Source organism: Bactrocera neohumeralis, chromosome 4 (genome assembly GCF_024586455.1).
Source record: "Bactrocera neohumeralis isolate Rockhampton chromosome 4, APGP_CSIRO_Bneo_wtdbg2-racon-allhic-juicebox.fasta_v2, whole genome shotgun sequence".
Classification (NCBI taxonomy): Eukaryota; Metazoa; Arthropoda; class Insecta; order Diptera; family Tephritidae; genus Bactrocera; species Bactrocera neohumeralis.
In genome coordinates, this window is record NC_065921.1 from 87294961 (window position 1) to 87312882 (window position 17922).

General features: G+C 33.9%; 2 protein-coding genes across 6 annotated transcripts; one reads left to right on the top strand and one right to left on the bottom strand.

Moving 5' to 3' along the window:
- Positions 1-687: 687 nt before the first annotated feature.
- Positions 688-10471, top strand: LOC126755399 (V-type proton ATPase 16 kDa proteolipid subunit c). Of its 5 annotated transcripts, none has more exons than XM_050467945.1 (4): positions 688-823; positions 1885-2010; positions 8819-9008; positions 9101-10471. In XM_050467945.1, the coding sequence occupies exons 2-4, from the start codon at positions 1929-1931 to the stop codon at positions 9303-9305; spliced, it is 477 nt and encodes a 158-aa protein (XP_050323902.1). In that variant the 5' UTR covers positions 688-823; positions 1885-1928; the 3' UTR covers positions 9306-10471. The 5 variants fall into 5 exon arrangements, with proteins under 5 accessions (XP_050323902.1, XP_050323906.1, XP_050323905.1 ...); XM_050467949.1 differs by having other exon boundaries at positions 688-814; XM_050467948.1 differs by lacking the exon at positions 688-823 and adding an exon at positions 1085-1182.
- Positions 10472-14261: 3790 nt separating this feature from the next.
- Positions 14262-16613, bottom strand: LOC126755392 (senecionine N-oxygenase-like). The gene is made up of 5 exons (XM_050467937.1): positions 15998-16613; positions 15746-15935; positions 15243-15414; positions 14631-15166; positions 14262-14565 (listed from the first exon to the last, which is right to left on the bottom strand). The coding sequence occupies exons 1-5, from the start codon at positions 16357-16359 to the stop codon at positions 14398-14400; spliced, it is 1428 nt and encodes a 475-aa protein (XP_050323894.1). The 5' UTR covers positions 16360-16613; the 3' UTR covers positions 14262-14397.
- Between the last annotated feature and the right edge of the window lie 1309 nt (positions 16614-17922).

Here is a 17922-nt window from a genome sequence, read left to right on the forward strand (position 1 = left end):
GCGCCGTCATATACCACCTAACATCAGAAAATGCGACCCTGTTTCACGTGAGTAGTCATTATGGATTAAAAAGCAAAGTGTAGCATAGCGCGTACTCGCTCTGCTGGCGAGAGACGAAAAATGACCGAAATACCTCTCACGTGCTTCTCCACTTGTACGCTCTTTATTATACTTAGCATGTGAATGTGTACTCAATACCCCTCTTATCCTCACTATTTCTATCAAGAATATGATCTACGTTCCTTGTAATTAGCCCAAATTCAAGCAATCTTTCCAGTATTCGAATTATTACTTTTTTATAGCCTCTCTTTGTTAATTTGGCTTACGGTGCTTAGGTTTTATAGATATTTTATTGAAAAGCTGTATAGTCAATGGTCACGCGCAGTTCGAAGGGAAAATTTTTAGTCGTACACACACACTATTGCATCTCGTTAAATGCGCGTGTGACGTTTTCTCCTTTTCAGCGCACCCTTTCCCCAACCCAATGCTGCTTCTAAATAACTTGGTCATATGACCACTAGTTTAATCATGCGTATGCAACAACTATACTCGTATAGCCGCGCGATAACATTTGTATGAGCGGCTTGGCTATATAATAACTATTTCAATCGAAAGTGACAACTGGTATATAATTGGAAACCAGCAAACACTACGAGCTGAACAACAGCGGAGTTTGGCGTTCAGTGAAGAAATTGAAATCACTCACAGTGTTGTCAGCGACCGAACCGACCAGTTCTTGTTCGAACTCCTACGCTCTAGCAGCAAGTTACCAGTTACCAGTCAAGACCCAAGAAAGGCCTAAAGCTAACCACAAGTTAGTCAAGTGAGTGTTGGAACTGTGCAATCTGTGATAAAAGTTTTCAAAATACATATGACATACGGTCTGCTTAGTGTGTTGAAGTTGTAGAAAAAAAGTGAAGGGAGGGAAATTATAGCTGAATTGAATTTGTACTGTTTGCTGAAACGATTTTGAGAAACATCAGGCAGACAATAGTCGATTCACTTTAAACATCCCCAGGGGAAATTGGAAAGAATACGCAATAACAGAACACAGGCAGAGGCAGAAAATTGCCACGACATTTGCTGAAACACAAGGCAAAAGAAAGTGGGCAAAGGAGCTTCTCTGATTTGACAAGTGAGCACAAAGAGTAGTGACTTTGCGAATGTGATATAAATAAATAGGTACGGAAATCTTCGATTTTTAGTTAACAAATCGAGAATTGCAAACTTTATTGCTTTAGAAAAATAACGATATCCGTTAAAACATAGCAATATAACATTGTGGGGGATATATTTCCAATATTCTTTCTAGTTGAAAATTGAAATCGAGGGTTAGGCGGTCAGTAGCAATAATTAAATCGAAGTGTAGAAACGAGTAAAAATTCGATAAAGTGCAATATATCGTCATACAAGACAAAAAAACAACAAACACGAGAAGGTACGAAAAATACAACATTGTACACGAACGTAGCAACGATAGAAGGTGACGACAACGGTGCCGACGTTAGCGACGAGACAAAATCAAAAACGAGACGTAACGAAGCGAAACAATTGAAGAGAGAACAGCAAAAACAGTAGTTGAGTCGACAAGCAGTCAAGCAGCAGTCAAAGTGAAGAACTCAGAAATTTGAAAGTGCTATCAAGTAAAAACGCAAATTAAATTTTACATCTTCTATATTTTAATTATAAAAGCAAAAATACGTTATAAAACAATATAAAAAAATAAACAGAAACGTACAAATTCACAAGAATAGTACTTCAGAAACTCCCTTCAACACACCTACAACAGAACCGAATTTAATAATATAAGGAATATAATAAACGAGTGCACATCTTGAACAGCAAGCCCTAACGTAAAAATCAAATAAATTTTCTTTTTCGTAGAAAAACTTACAAAACACCCCGCACATACACAATAAAACAGAATCATGTCTGATGCACAGAGCGATAACCCAATCTACGGACCCTTCTTCGGAGTCATGGGAGCAGCCTCAGCCATCATTTTCAGTGGTAAGTAAACTATCGGAAACAAAAATTCTTGCATAAAAAATACGATGACAAAGTGGGACTGGCTTGGAAAGATATGTAAATTACAAAGGTAGATGAATATGATTTGGTATCTGAATGGTTAGCTACTTGCGGTCAGGCGTTTATTACGGGGGTTTATTCGTATTTGTATTAAATAGAGGTTATCCTGAGACCAGTATTACACAAAATGTACAACTAAATATATATGTATATTTTTTTATTTTGTATGAACATGTGTAAAAAATCGAACATTTTGGCAGACGGATTGCGAAAAAGGGATGAAAAGGAATTGTTGGGAATTTTCTTGGCACATGTGTACGTATATTCAGTACTTTTTCGGGAGGAGGCAGGTGGAAGGTCGTTGTTTTATATACATATCGCATATATGTATGTATATGAAAATGAAAATGAACTTTCATACTATATCGGAAAAAATTATTCTCTTGCATAGTTTGTAGGAAATTTGTAATGTAACAGCTTCATCATATTCTAATTTGGTACTGCGAAAATAACTGCAACATTGAAGCTAGTCTAATGCGGGTGACATACGGAATATATTAGTACTATAATTATATTAATATATATTATTAATATATATTATTATTTTTATCCAATATATGATTACAAATTATTTGCTGTGCGTTGCATTGTGATGATATTCAACTTAACCAAAAAACACTTAACACCCTCTATTAATGCGTGAATTAAATGTACAATAGTAACCTATAATACTTTTTATCATCACGCGCTCTCTTGTTAGTTGAAAAGAGCAGCAATGTTGGTCAGCTATTTGAATAAAAATAATGCAAAGAGCATAAGGAGGAGAAAAGAGCACTTAAATTTGGAAGCAAATGAGTCAACTACCACAAGCGCCAAGTGGAGCTCAGCAACCAATAATTGTAGCATATGACAGAGAACCAGTTTGAATGTGGCTTGTGGGGTATTTCAGCGATGGGGTGGGTGGTGCAAATTTTAAGGTTAAGCTTGAGTTGCGTATGGCAGCAGTGCTTCCAAAAACAAATGTGAACATTGTTCAATTCTGACAAGTCATGAGACTTGCTCATGTTTTTTTACCTTGCGCAGTATTGCCATTGCTCAAAATTCCTTGAATTTAAGGTTTTGGTTGTGCAATTTACACACATATGCGATATTTTCAAATTCATATATCTGGTTTTAATATTGTATTGCATAAATAACTGACAATTGCAATAATCACATGCTTTCGCTTGATATCACATGGTTCACTGATAATGCTTTTGATAAGAAAATAAACACAAGTTACAGAACGAAAAAAAATATCTTAATGTATGTACATATGTATATGCTTCCATAACTTTTTAAAGCATCCAAAGGTTCAGTTTATAAAGTTCTTAAAATTAGTATGTTTTCTTTGATGTCACATGATTTGTCAACTAATTGACTTAAGAAGATATGGTTCGTGTCGTCATTACGTAACAGTAACAACTTATAATCATTATTGTAATATACATACGTCAGTTAATTTTCAACTTAATAAAATCTTTTAAATATTCTTAAAGAATTACATTACCATATTGGTTACGTATACGTACTTGTTTTCGCATATTTCTCCATTTTCTTATACTAAAAAAGGAGTTAGTTTACTTTTAAGTAATTGTTGAATATATTCATTTAACGTCTTTACGATATCTCAGGCACGTCTTCCAGGTCTATGTATAACGACATATTGTCGAGTAGGTTATATAGTCACATGATTAACTGTTACTGTATTTTTCTAATTGTGCATATGCTCGTTAATTTGATTTTTCGATTCTTCCATTTCTCTCTGTTCGCTTACTCTTATTTCATTGTGCTTCGTCGTTGATATTCCGTTCTTTATGATCAGTTCATATGACACACTAATCACATTGAGTCATTCACATTCTCTGAACAAAAAGAATTATATTTATATGTAAACATACTTCGAGTCATGATTTGCTCATTATTACGAAGTAGTGTATTTATTTTATTTGAAATTAATTTAATTTTTTAAACTTCTGAAGATATATCAGTTATATAAAAATCAAAACGAAAGTGAAATGTGTATCTAACATCAATGCACAGTGACACTTAATAGAATGGAATACATGATTTTTTTATTAGTAAGAAAGCTTATCCTTAAAATAGTTTCAGAACTTTAACTTAACATATAATCTAATAGCTTTAAGCAATTTAACAGTTTCAGTTTAATTATTACAATTTTTGCCATTTACTGCCTCCTTATGAATTCGTGTTAATCCGGTTTACAAACATATATTCGATACGCTTCAAGATATTATTGAGTATTAATTTTGCTGGTCATAACTTTGAAAGGTTTCATTTCATTGAACTTTACGCTTATGTGCATAATTGTATATGCTCTACATTTCTCTTCATATACTTTGCCGCCAATTATGCATGTAGTATGTATGTATGTATGTGCGGCTTTGATTTATATAGAGCTTCTTATCTCCGGATGCGTAAACGCCCTTTTTCAGCCATTAAATAAAGATGAAAATTGAAGTTCATTTGTAGTTTTTCTAACCAAATTCCACTTTTCGTGGTAGTCACGTGAGACTTGAGCAGTTATTAATAACAACTTTTATTTTGACTTTTCAAGCGCAACGCTATTCGTGGGTGTTTGCTATATATTACTACACGAACTTGTCTAGACGCTTATGCTTTGTTCATTTAATTTTTTTTTTATATTTTTAACTAATTTGCAAGCTATTTGTATGATAATCTTCGTATTTTTGCAGCATCTTCTTTGTGCAAATTTATATATGTACATACATATGTATGTATGAAGCAAAAAATATCTTTTCCCCCGGATTTTCATACAAGGGAGAGAAAAATTACACTTTCTTGCTATTATCGCTTTACAAATGAGCATAATAATGACCTCCATTGCTCTGTGTTTTCTGCTACGTTCTCTCTTTCTCAGATCGAAAATATTTTATTTTGCAATAAATCCGTACTTGCATCCGTATTCAGCTACAGAAAACGTCATCAATTGACATCCATTTAGTCAATGGAAAAGAGCGTCCATATTTCTATTTAAAAGAAGCATTTGTGCTTACGCACATTTCATTGGCACTTATATTAATTTATTGCTGAGCATACATGTTCTCATGCTTTCACGCATTTGTACTATTTGTGTATATTACATTTATTGCTGCAAGACATACAAAAAAATCGTTCATCTCTTCTCAAGCGGAGCATATAAGAGGTATTCATATGAATTTTTCACCCAACATGAAGTATGATATAACGAACAATTCTGCATCATTAACTCAAAAATCACGTTTTTTGAATTATGCCGGTCTTGCAGCAAATGAGCGATATGTATATTGTATAATTGATACTTTTTAAATTTATCTACATATATGTATGTATGTATAAGTTTTAATGTACTTTCTATTTATTATTTCGCTTTCAATGTTAGCGAGATGTTACACGTTTTAAATCTCTAAGCAAATCGAATGGAAAAATGCATTTTTTATTTTGATTTAATTTATATAATATAATGGCTTATAGTCATTTATTCAAAAAGTGTCATAACATTTTAATAATCATATCAAAGCACCATTACTTTCGCAGTTTACTTCGGAATTTACTTCGAGCATCTTGCTCCAAATCAATTTATGCAATTATTATTGAAGTTATTCCTATGGGAACTAAGCTCTCGCTTGTTAGAAATTCTTCACATTCCTTCTTAGCTTTTGTTCTCTTACATGATTTGTTTTGTACGTTGCTACTTGAATTCTCATTGTTTTGTTTGTTTTATTGTGTCTGCCTGCCACATTGGCTCACATTGGATTTAACTATACATTCACTAGCACATCCGTACGTTTTTGTACTCAACTGTGACGTAAAATGTTTTTAAATATGAATTCTATAAAAGAGAATACATATGTATGTACATATTTAGATAGCAAGCAATAAGAAAAATGTGCTTCATTGTTGTTTTATTGGCATGAATTTTCTGTCTGCGCGGTGTATGCCATCCAACCCGTTTTCTTTCGATCCCGCATATCGCCGCATTACTGAATGGTTTTATTGTGATAGTTTGATTAACAATATATTAAAATTTTGTTTTGATTTCGTGCAAAATGTTTACTACTTGCTATTTATTACAAAGCATCTGCAGCTCACCCGTAAATGTGTAAAATTGCATGAAATGTCTTTCGGGGCCCAAAAGAGCTTCCCAAAAATATTAAATACTTAAAATATGCGGCTTACTGTGTGCTCTATGCATGCACAAATTAGAATTCTAATGCAAAAAAGTGCTCAAACAGCAATTAGTTAAGTCGTTTCGTTATGCAAAAAAGCGGCTTCAAAAGACGTTCAATGCCAAGTCCCAATGTAAATCCAATTTTACTTTCAAATTTGTTAATACACAACAAAAATGAATGTTTGTAGATGCGAGTATATCTACTATAACTTGGTTGCTAGAAAAGTGAATACACGTACAGCGGTTATAATAGCTAAGCTTAACTTAGCATCGCCAATGGAAGTGTACATAAATCGGCTACTGCTGCCGGTACATAAATGTAGAAAGATGTATGTAGGGAGATCTCAAGGAATAAATTATTTAATTTCAGTTTAGCTTTTTATTGACTTATGGCGAATCGTTGCTTATACATTCCTATGCATATTTTTTATATTGCTGTTGTACTTATTGCTTCTTAAGTGGATTACCTAATTACTTAATTGTCGTTATAATAAACATTTTAAAACAATTATGACATTTTATTTTTTTATTATTAGTAGTTAACAGCGCCATTTTTACTTTGCTTTTCAAATTTCACAATAAAATATTTCATAATTTCCTTTTCTCATAATAAGTTTTTATCAGCAACAAGGCATTGTCAATTCAAGTATAGAACTCATAAAAAAATTCTGCACTTGAATGAAGTTTAAAAATTAACAATATTTTTCAACGTTCATATTACAGCTGATCAGGGCGATTCGCTCTCTTTCTGGTACTCTTATTTATACTCACTTAATCGCTATCGATTGTTATGCGAAAAGTTTGATGGCAAGCAAAAGGTACGCACGAACCCATTTATAAATATGCCTTGTGCTGTTAATTAGCGTGAAATCACATGACTGTCATACCTGATATCAGAGTGGTTAATATAATATTATTTCATTCCCAACTCCACCTTGTACTGCAGGCGAATATTGACACGCTATACATATACAAAGTACACTTACTGATGATCGCTCAGCCAATAACCATCAAGCGAAAAATTAAACAATATTTTTGACAATTGTCGAATGAATTCTCCATTATTAAATGCCATAGGCGAAATTTGAACAAAATTACATGGTTTTGAATATAATTTGCTATGCAACACATCATATGTCCATGTTATTGCAAAAAATTGTATATAAAATGTATACATATTCATACGTATACGTATACGTATATTATATACATATATACATGTGTATGTACATATGTATTCCACGCTTTTTCGGTTTGAATTTCAACTTTATGTTTCAAACGTTGAGCGTTTTCTCTGACGTTCGCTCTACGTCTGGTTTGCAAACTTAATTGATTATTATTTTTATTTTGCTCGCTATCGGCTATAACCGGTTATTTCTCATTTTATATAGCGAAGTTCGATATATGCGATCGTGTATTTTTAATTACAATTGCCATATTCATTGACATGTTTACGTAGCAATAATGTTGGGGATGGGGAAAATTCGATGACTCACCCATTGCAATATGAGAAAAATCACCGATAAATGATTTTATATTCGGTGTTAAATTTATATAAAATTTTTACAAAAAAGTAATGTGTAAGTATATTTATGTACTTTTATTTGCCTAACACGAATACCTTATTTCGCTGTTAGCTTGCTTTTACGATATTCTAGAAATTCATTCTTATCTAAAACTGGTACTTCTTATCGCTTGCAGGGCATATCTTTACAACTGCTTTTTATTTGAGTATTCTCATTTATTATAAACTCAAGTATTCTTGTTTCTCAAAAGTAGCGTTGGAGAATGTGAAAAATACGATATTTTCCCTCATACTTCACCTGCTTTACTGTTCTTTACTCACGATAGCTACTCTCTTATTTGATCAACTTGTCTCGGTATTATCTTTGGTTAGCACAAGTCTATTCACTTTTGTGTGAAATATGCATGGATTTCTCATTCAACGAAGGTTTTTATTTACTCTGCCTTTTATCACATTGCTTGCCGTCTCTTTTAATGACTGCTCAATTTTTTGTGATAATTGCATTACTGTCATGTGACCAATATTACAGGTGAATATTATATAAAATAATTACGAACTTAACGATTGTGTGAAATAATACAAAAACATACATATGTACATGTATAAAACCTGGAACGTTCGGTTATTCGCTTGTAAAGCAGATAATCTTTACTTAAAAATGAAAACATGAAAATAAAGGTAGGTTTTTGAGCAATTTGTTATGAATTTTTTATTTTCTTATTTTTGTATTGTTATAAAAATGGAAGTTGTACTGTTCTGGTTTCCAACGTTAGTGTGAGGAAATTGGAAAAATGCTGACGAAATTCCTCTATATAGATATGTATCTCTAAAATGAATGAAAAGTTTTGTTCTAGCTTGGTCAACGGCTTGAATTATTAAAAATGTCAAACATTTTATTGTATTTTCCCAAGCGGTCCCAATCATATAAAACGTATTAATTATTTTTATATAACTTCCCGTTATATTTTCATGTCTAGATCAGAAAATACTTGTAATATATTTTATCACCACTATTTTGCTTTTTTATTTTCCAGCTCTGGGAGCCGCCTATGGTACCGCTAAATCAGGAACTGGTATCGCTGCCATGTCAGTGATGCGACCAGAATTGATCATGAAATCTATCATTCCCGTTGTCATGGCTGGTATTATTGCCATTTACGGTTTGGTCGTAGCTGTCCTTATTGCTGGTGCTTTGGAAGAGCCCTCAACTTACACACTGTACAAGTAAGTGTGTGCCACTAGAGAATATAGCGAAGTTTAAATTTTTTATATTGCTAATTTGTTTTACTTGTTTCCTATCACTTTAAAATTTGCAGGGGTTTCATTCATTTGGGTGCCGGTTTGTCGGTAGGTTTCTCTGGTTTAGCGGCAGGTTTTGCGATCGGTATTGTTGGTGATGCTGGTGTAAGAGGTACAGCACAGCAGCCGCGTCTCTTCGTCGGTATGATTTTGATTCTCATTTTCGCTGAAGTATTGGGTCTGTACGGTCTTATTGTTGCCATTTACTTGTACACAAAATAAATTAATTCAACAATTAAAACCACAAATCCAACATCCACATCAACTAAAAACAAAAATATGCAAAAAAAATCAACCAACCAAACAATCATTAAAAATGCAACAAGCAACATCCATCAAAGAAATTTGTAATAATATAAACGCAGCAACAACCAAACAAAGCCAAGGCGAGCAGGATCAGCGACAAGTATTAGAGTAAAAGTAGCTGGCAAACAATGGTAAAAGCAGCAGCAACAGCAGCAGCAGCAGCAGATCTCAAGCAGAGCCACAAGAATTGCTTGTAAAAAAGCCAAAATGAAAATAAAGTTCTACGAATGGCTGATTTTTAGTATTGAAATATTCATAACGTCGATGAAAGGAAGAGACAAACGAGTTGTTGCGAGACAGTATTGCTTTACAAAATGTCACAACATTCTGTATTTGCCTCGAGCCGCACACAATTTCGTCTATATGTATGTCTATATATATATATAACCCAGCTTTATTCTATTTATGTTACGTTACTTTATGATTTTAATTTATTTTTTGGGGAACTAAGACCATTATCAACAATCAAAACAAAAAATTACAACAATTTATATTTGTATATACATAAAGTAACCAAGTGTTAAACTAAAAAGAAGTCTGGGTTTCTTTTTTCGCCGTGATTGCAATGGGAATAAAGTAACTACGGAAATGTTATTTATATTTCAACACTTACACAACTGCGGTTGCACCGGAGAGCTAACGATCGCAACAAACGTCGCTGCCAATGTTTTTTTTGTTTTGTTTTTAGTTACCGTATTTCGTAAAAAAAAATATTTTTGCTGTGAGTTTAAAAATTGCTTCCTCTTGTTGTCACGTGTTTATGCGTTTATATTACTAGCGATTTTCTAATTCGTTAATGTTTTTTCTGATATTTCCTTTTTGTTTCTGTGTAATTATAATTATAAATATTTTTCAACAACGTTTATTGTTGTTGTTTAAAGAAAAACTTGCGTATTCAAAGTAGAAAATGAAAACATAAATACTACAAACCAAAAGCAAAAGCAGTAAAAGTTAAAAAGCAAACGGGAATGGAATCAACCAACCAACCAACAAACTTATTAAATAAAATGTACATGTAAATTTAAATTTAAAATTAATATTAAATTTAATTAAATTTAAATAAAGAAAACAAAGAAACAGTATATAGTTAAAAAATATTAAATAATTAGTGAGAAACCACCAACAAAGCAACAACAAAGACAACCATCAAATGAACAAAAACCACCACCACCAAAAACAACAAAACGAGAACAGCACGTAAAGAACTGAATGCGAACCACACCACTTTCGGGGAATCCACCTTCAGTAAAGGTGAGACGTCGCGGCTAATGTGGGTTGAACCGCAATTTTTCATTGAACTTCTGCTAAACGGCGATGTTTAGTACAAATTTTGAAGATATACTTCTTCACCAATCCCCACTGGGCGCTTGCGTGCAACGCATATGAACAACACATACACACACACACACACATCGAGGAACTGATTGCTTAACGGCAATCATATGCGCCCAATAACATTCACCACCACCGCTTCAAGCCTACTTTTAGGCGTTATCGTTTTCTACGTCGCACGTCTACACACACGGTTCGCATAGTTTTTGTTGCATTGATTGAAGCAAAAGACCCAATTGTTGTGCACCAAAATGACAGCGCGTTACAATTAACACAATCATAATGCTAAATGGGCACATTAAAACAACAAATAGTCTTTTGAAAGGGAAACACACACACATCCACGCAAAATGAAGGAATGGTTGAAACAACATCGATTAAATCAGAACATCAGATCACATACCAACACACACACACAACACACACTGTAACTAAGTCCCTATATATATATATGTGTTTATTTTTAATTATTGTTCAATTTGTAAGAACTATTATTAATAATAATTATAATATATTTCTTTTTTTTTGTGATAAGCTTAAAAGGAAGTTGTTTATGAAACATTTGAAATTTCGAAGCGAAAACATAAAAACTACTAAATGGTATTTATATATGTATAACTATATCTATAAATACTTAATATACATACATACATAAACACATAATATAGATATATATATATAATTATTAAAAATAATTTACATACTATACATATTTAAACCAAATGGAAGCGCGAAAGCGCCGAAATCGTTACAAAAGCTAAACAAATTAGAAAACAAAAAGCGAAAAACAATATGATAAAGGTGTACGTGGCGTAGCATTTAAGGAAAAGAAAAAACAAAACAAAAAAACCGTTAGAAGTTGATGCAATGCGAAACAAAGTCAGAGTTGAAGTATGTGTGCAGTTGAAAGTAGAACGCCATAGACAAGTAAAATATGACTTAGTGGCACACACATACACACACACTTCTGCAAATCACTTCCCGCAAGGCACTCACATGCCGGATATTTCGCTACTTTGCCAAAAGTGAAAAAATATTCGCTGTGTGCTTCTGCAACCACACTAAACATCCACATTATTTCCTCTGTTATGTATAGAAATGCAAATAATTATATATATATATATACGAAATTATAAAAAGTAAACAAATATTATGTAAAATCTTATAACATATAAAAAAAATACAAATATGTGCGTATTTAGTAAAATTTCGCTGAAGAAGATAAAATGTTAAATAAGCAGTAGTCGAAATCGAAAAGTAGACGCTAGAGCGTTGAAACTCGAAGATGTTGTAGTAGAAGAAATGAATTGAGGAAGTAACAAAAATGTAAAACAAAAATGTGAAAAATCAACAAAAAAAGAGCAAAATCCCCAACGTAAAAATTAGAAATTTCGTTTACACAGTACCAAACAATTTGATTTGTTACTAATAAAAACAAAACAAGCGAGAGAGCAACGAAACCAAAGTGCACAGCGCACAACAGCAGTGCTGCAGCTTGCGCATACGTCGGCCGCACCAGTGTCGCGCATACGCCTGCGCGCACAACGTCCACGTGCGCCAAACACAATACTGCCAGTGACCCGCTCCCCTTGCTAGCCGATGCGTTTGTGATGCTGAGAGCGCGGAGGTGTGCAACCTGCGAGCGTCCTCTACTGTTTGTTTACCCGGCGGTGCGTATACGTGAAGCGTTGGCGTATGTAGCCTGCAACTTGGCGCTGCCGTATGATAAAGCTGCTCCGCTGAAGTGCGTCTGCGCTTCCTTTGGCGTCGTTGCTCGCTTCTGTGTGCAGGCGGCTACTGCGCTGTAGGACTTCTTCAAACAACAACAACAACAATAATTGGCGTACTAATATTTGCCTAAGCCATAACACAATTGTATTTGCATTGAACAACAAAACATCTGTTGCACAAATTATATACATGCATACATACATACATACATTACTCGTATTGAACTATTGTAATTACCTTTCGTTGTCAATTAGTTTAAGTGTTTTATATTAGCGCGTTTTTTATTTTTCGTTTGTTGTGTTGCTTTGTTGGAGATCTGCGCATCATTTCGAACATTGAACATTAATGCATCGATAAGGCAGTCGCAACAGCGTAAAAAAAGCAAAATAGAAGCGGATGCAGTAGCTAGCGTTAGCAGCAGAGCGGCAGTATATTTTTATTATTTTAGAACAAACAATGAACATTTTGTATTGTACTTGTATTACGAACGATATAAACAAACAAATTACCATCAAAATTCAACCAACAAACAAACAACTACTTGAGAGAATGAATAAAGTGTAATTTCTAATTTCCAACAAAAAAAAATTATTTGTGTTGCAATTATTTTTAATTAAGCGGGAGTTTTTGTAATAGCTGCCCTAATTGGTTTAGCTACAAAATTTATGCCGAACTCGGGTGACAGTCTCCTTTAGAAAACGAAAGTGCCCTACGGAGCTCATCAAATTGAAATTGCGAGTGATATTTAATTTCGAAAATTCAAGAACATGTCTTCTTTAGAAAATGGACTCAACTCCGACGAAAACTTTGAGCGATAACTATTTTCGAAAGTTTGAAAAACAGCATATCTCCATTACTACTATTTTTTAGCTGCTTAACATTTCTGACATCAGTCTTAAGTAAACATTTTTAATAGTAACTAATATCGAAAATTCGAAGAACATGATATCTTCCTTTAGAAGAACAGAAAAAAGAAAGTGCCCTACAAAACTCATCCGATGGAAATTACGAGTGCTAAACAATTTCGAAAATTCGAAGAACGTCATATCTCCTTTAATAAATGGAAACTCTGACGAAAACTTTGCGCCATGACTATTTGTGAAAGTTCAACTAACGGCATAACTCCTTCCATCATTTTTCAACTGCTTGAAAATTAGTCTTATGTGAAAATTGTGAATAATAACTAATTTCGGAAATTCGAGTTATGACCTTCCTCTCCTTTAGAAAGCGGAAGTTTGCTTCGAAACTTATCAGACGTGAATTGTGAGTAATAACTAATTTCGCAAATTCGAAGAACATGATATCTTCCTTTGTTATCATTTTATTAATTGCTTTACATTTCTGAAATTAGTCTTAGATGAAAATTGTGTTCATATGTTTGTATATAATATTACGAAAATTTGAAAGTTTTGTGTCCTTTAGAAAGCGTTAGATTTGTTCGAAACTCAATAGATCAAAGTTGTGAGTAAAAACTAATTTCGAAAATGCGAAGAATGTCCTGTCTCTTAGGAAACGATGTTTTCTTCGAAGCTCAGACGAAAATTTTGAGTTATGATTAATTTCGAAAATTCGAAGAATGCCATATCTTTTTTAGATAACAAAAATTTTCTTCGAAACTCGTCCGAAATTCCGACTAATGAATTTCTGAAGCTGATGAATACTTCTATTATGTAAGGAAACTAGTATATAGTGGGCTACTACTATCTACTACCCAGATCCTTTTTTTATATTTGCATATTGCTACTGATCCCAGTAAAAATGAACGGCCCTGCTAAACCAAAACATTTGCAATTGAATTATAACGATTGCTTTTGCCTTCGGAAATCCTTAAAACATTATTAAGTTTGTATATATTTTATTTAATTTACTAAATATGACACTATCCAAGACTTAGTTAAGGAAAACATACAAACATTTTTATAATTATATACATTTCATTTCATTATTAGGCAATTTGCACGAAGTTCTCATCATCCACAACTTTAAAGCGTGTTTGGCGATATGTATCCAATTCCAAAATATATTTTTTAGAACATGCTTTCATCATTTTGCCAATCACAGGTTTGAGTTTCGTTATGCCCGCCGTAACTGCCAAGTCTTCGTAGTAATCAAACTAAAATGAGATTTGCGTTTAATCAAAAGTAGCAAAAGCTATATTGGTTCGGTATGTTAACTTGCCTGTTTTACGCCCATTTTGTGCGCCACACGTTTCGATACACCATTCGCCCAGCGCTCCTGCATATCCGCCTCTGTTTCCGCTAGCATATCGGCACGACTAGGCAACTCCTTGTGTCCCGAAAAGTACGACAACACAAAGCGTGCTTGTAAGTCAAAAAGTTGAGCTGGACATATTTGATTTGGCAAGCCAATGATGGCCATTGAAGGCTTACTGATATTCAAACAGTGCTTGTAGAGTGGATGCACCCAATTGACATCTATATTTAGACCGCAGTCAACGCTCAGAAAGGGGAAGGTGTACTTATAGCCAGTGCAGAAAATCACGAATGAAAAGGACGCGTTGCTCTCATCTTTGAAAATGGCGCCATCTGCAGTGAAACGCTGAATGTCGGTCTTTTGCGTGACGTTCGGCATGAAGTCCGTACGTGGTTCAGTCTCCAAATGGTGACTGAAGTAAACGTGCTCAGCATGCTGGTGTATGTGATGTACAATATCGATGCCACTCGGACCACCGCCAACAACCAGTACGTTGTGACCTGTTGACAAGTATGGACAAGTGAGGTGTCTCCCATTCTATTAGTTTGTTTTAACGTCGAAATCCTTTTGTCATACCTTTGAAAATATCGGGCGTCCGATAGAGATGACTGTGCAAGCGTTGGCCTTGATAGCTATCGAGGCCCTCGGTATCCGGATACATGGGTGTCGTGAAGTGTCCATTGCAAACAAGAACAAAATCGAAAAATTCCACAAAATACTTATCGCTTTTGAGATCGTGAACGATAACCTGCATTCACCAAAGTGGCGCAAAAAATACGGAAAAAACTCGATTACATAACTTATGCATAAATGATTTTTGAAGTATTCCGCATAAATTTAAATACAGTTGAACTTCAATAACGCGAAATTCTATAATTCGAAGTTCTCCATAACTCCAATTTCCATAACTCGAACTCTTGAATTAGCGAATAGAAGTCAAATTTCCTGCAATTTTCCTTCGTTAACTCGAAGTCTTTCTAACTCGAAGTTTTTTTGTGGATTATGATGATTCGTGTTAGGGAACTTCAACTGTATATTATCAGAAGTTTTGTCTATAAAAAGTAATTGGTCATGCTCACCTCCCAACCTTCGCTACGTGGTCGCACTCTTATTATCTCATGTTCCAATTTTATATAAGGCGTTAACTTAAAGTGCTCTGCATAATTCTGTAAATACTCCAACACGAGTTCCGAGCTGATAAAAGACTTTTCTATATTCGTATCGAAATCATAGTCTGGAAAGCCCATCAATTCCTTAGGCAGATTTGTGCTGAAAACGTTACAAATATTATAAAATTATCCAAAAATATTTTCATAATTGCTTTCGCTCACTGTAATCCCTGATACATGCTGCTATGCACGTCTTCCTCACTTTCACCCGCCTTACGTTCCATATAAATCCATGTACCGCCAACGGCTGTGTGCCGTTCATACGCCACTGCCTCCAAATCGTGTTCCAGCGTATTCTTTAGTGCCGTTAGTCCTGCCATACCGGCGCCTATTACACAAACCCGCTTTTTGGAACTCATTTTCTTGTATTTCGAAATAAATTGTTGGAATTTATCGTGCGAATCTTCCAGCGTGTAGTACTCTACTAGGTTTCTTGGCGATTGAGCGCCAACCTTTGTTGTCTGCATACGTATGTAGTTGTCTTTGACTGAAATTGAATGTCGATCACGCTCTTGCTTTCGCATTCGTTGGTACTGTTTAGCTAGTTTTGTTATAAAATTCACAATCTCTGGGTTAGCAGCTTATCGGCAATACATACATATGTGCAAGTAAATGAGATCGTAGATACTCAAGTGCCAGTGGCGTAAGAGAGATACTGATTTTTACGCTCTTAAATATATTTTCCACTTATCTCTTTATTGTATTTGCGTATAAACATTGATATATGAAGTTGGAGGCTTTGTCAAGTGGGCGGACAGAATATTATATAATATATTGGGTAGTCGAAAAAGTCTTTTCGTATTTTGTCAATAGGTGCCGTTGCAGTCGTATATCTCCAGTGCTACCAAAATGCTACATATTTGTTTATTTATTTATTATTATAAATATAAAAAAATAAGTTTAATTTTGATATATATGTATGTATATCCAAGACTTAAAAATATTTCTTTGATATATGTGATATATGTATACCATAAATATGCCCATTCAATATAAAATTGTTGAACCGCAAAACCGGAACCAAAATTAGACTCTTCCAAAAACTAGTACCACCAATAAATAATTAAAAGTTTTCTTCAGGACAATAATTTCTACACTTAACTATTGACCTCACTAGATGACTTCGAAATTGGGGTATACAATGTGAATATACCAAGAATTCTAGTTTTGCTGATTTTGTGTGCTTTCTCTTTACTCTTGTTTAAATAACAGTATTGATAAGATTTTAGCATGTTATCTTGAGATTTATCTAATTTTTATGGCTGTCTTTGAATCACAATCTCAGTTAAAATAAATTAAATTTGTCTAGCTAAACTAAAAAAAATATATATAATTATTTATTCGTCTAATACTGAGATTAGTTGTGCTTTGCGGGACTAAAAAAGAGAGAGTTTCGAAAAAAAATTATTAAGAGAGTGACTGTAAGAGCAAATAAACATTTTCTAAGTTAGAATATTATGGAACAACCGCTTATCCTGGTTATATGAGTAGATGACATTCGTTTTGAAAATTTAAGCTCGGCCGTCGCTTCGTTTTTCTTTAAACTCAGTCGTTGCTTACTATTTTATCGCACTTGTATGTTGTGGAACCTCAAAATGGTTTGGGAAAACGAAATATTGAAGATTCTTGGAACCTTCGTGATTTCGTTTTTTGCTTTTCCGAGCTTCTCCATCTAACACTGTCATAGGTTTTTATTTTATCCTGCAAAAGGCAAGTGCTTCGAGGTTTAACCACCACAAGAAGTCTCTTAAAGCTGAATATAGAAAGTTTTAGTCTATCTTCTTCGAAAAATGTGTAACTATTGTATCGCTCAAAATGGTTTGGGAAAACGATGTATGTAAGATTGTTAGAACATCCGTGTTTTTTGAATGATGGCAGGCTTCTCTGTCTAACTTTGCTATGGACTTTTATTTTACCCTACAAAGGGAAGTGCATCCCGGTTTAGCCACACTCCTACTGGCTTTTTAGAGCTGAAGATAGAAAGTTTTGGTCTATCTCCTTCGAAAAATGTTTGGGAAAGCGAAATATTGAAGATTGTTAGAACCTATGTGTTTTCGTTTTTTGTTTTTGGATGATGCCGAGCTTCC

Coding starts and splice junctions, on each gene's coding strand:
- LOC126755399 (XM_050467945.1), top strand. CDS start 1,929: ATGTCTGATGCACAGAGCGATAACCCAATCTACGGACCCTTCTTCGGA. Junction 2,011..8,818: donor CTCAGCCATCATTTTCAGTG/GTAAGTAAACTA, acceptor TTTATTTTCCAG/CTCTGGGAGCCGCCTATGGT. Junction 9,009..9,100: donor TCAACTTACACACTGTACAA/GTAAGTGTGTGC, acceptor TAAAATTTGCAG/GGGTTTCATTCATTTGGGTG.
- LOC126755392 (XM_050467937.1), bottom strand. CDS start 16,359: ATGCGAAAGCAAGAGCGTGATCGACATTCAATTTCAGTCAAAGACAAC. Junction 15,936..15,997: donor AGCATGTATCAGGGATTACA/GTGAGCGAAAGC, acceptor TAACGTTTTCAG/CACAAATCTGCCTAAGGAAT. Junction 14,566..14,630: donor ACAAAATGGGCGTAAAACAG/GCAAGTTAACAT, acceptor ATCTCATTTTAG/TTTGATTACTACGAAGACTT.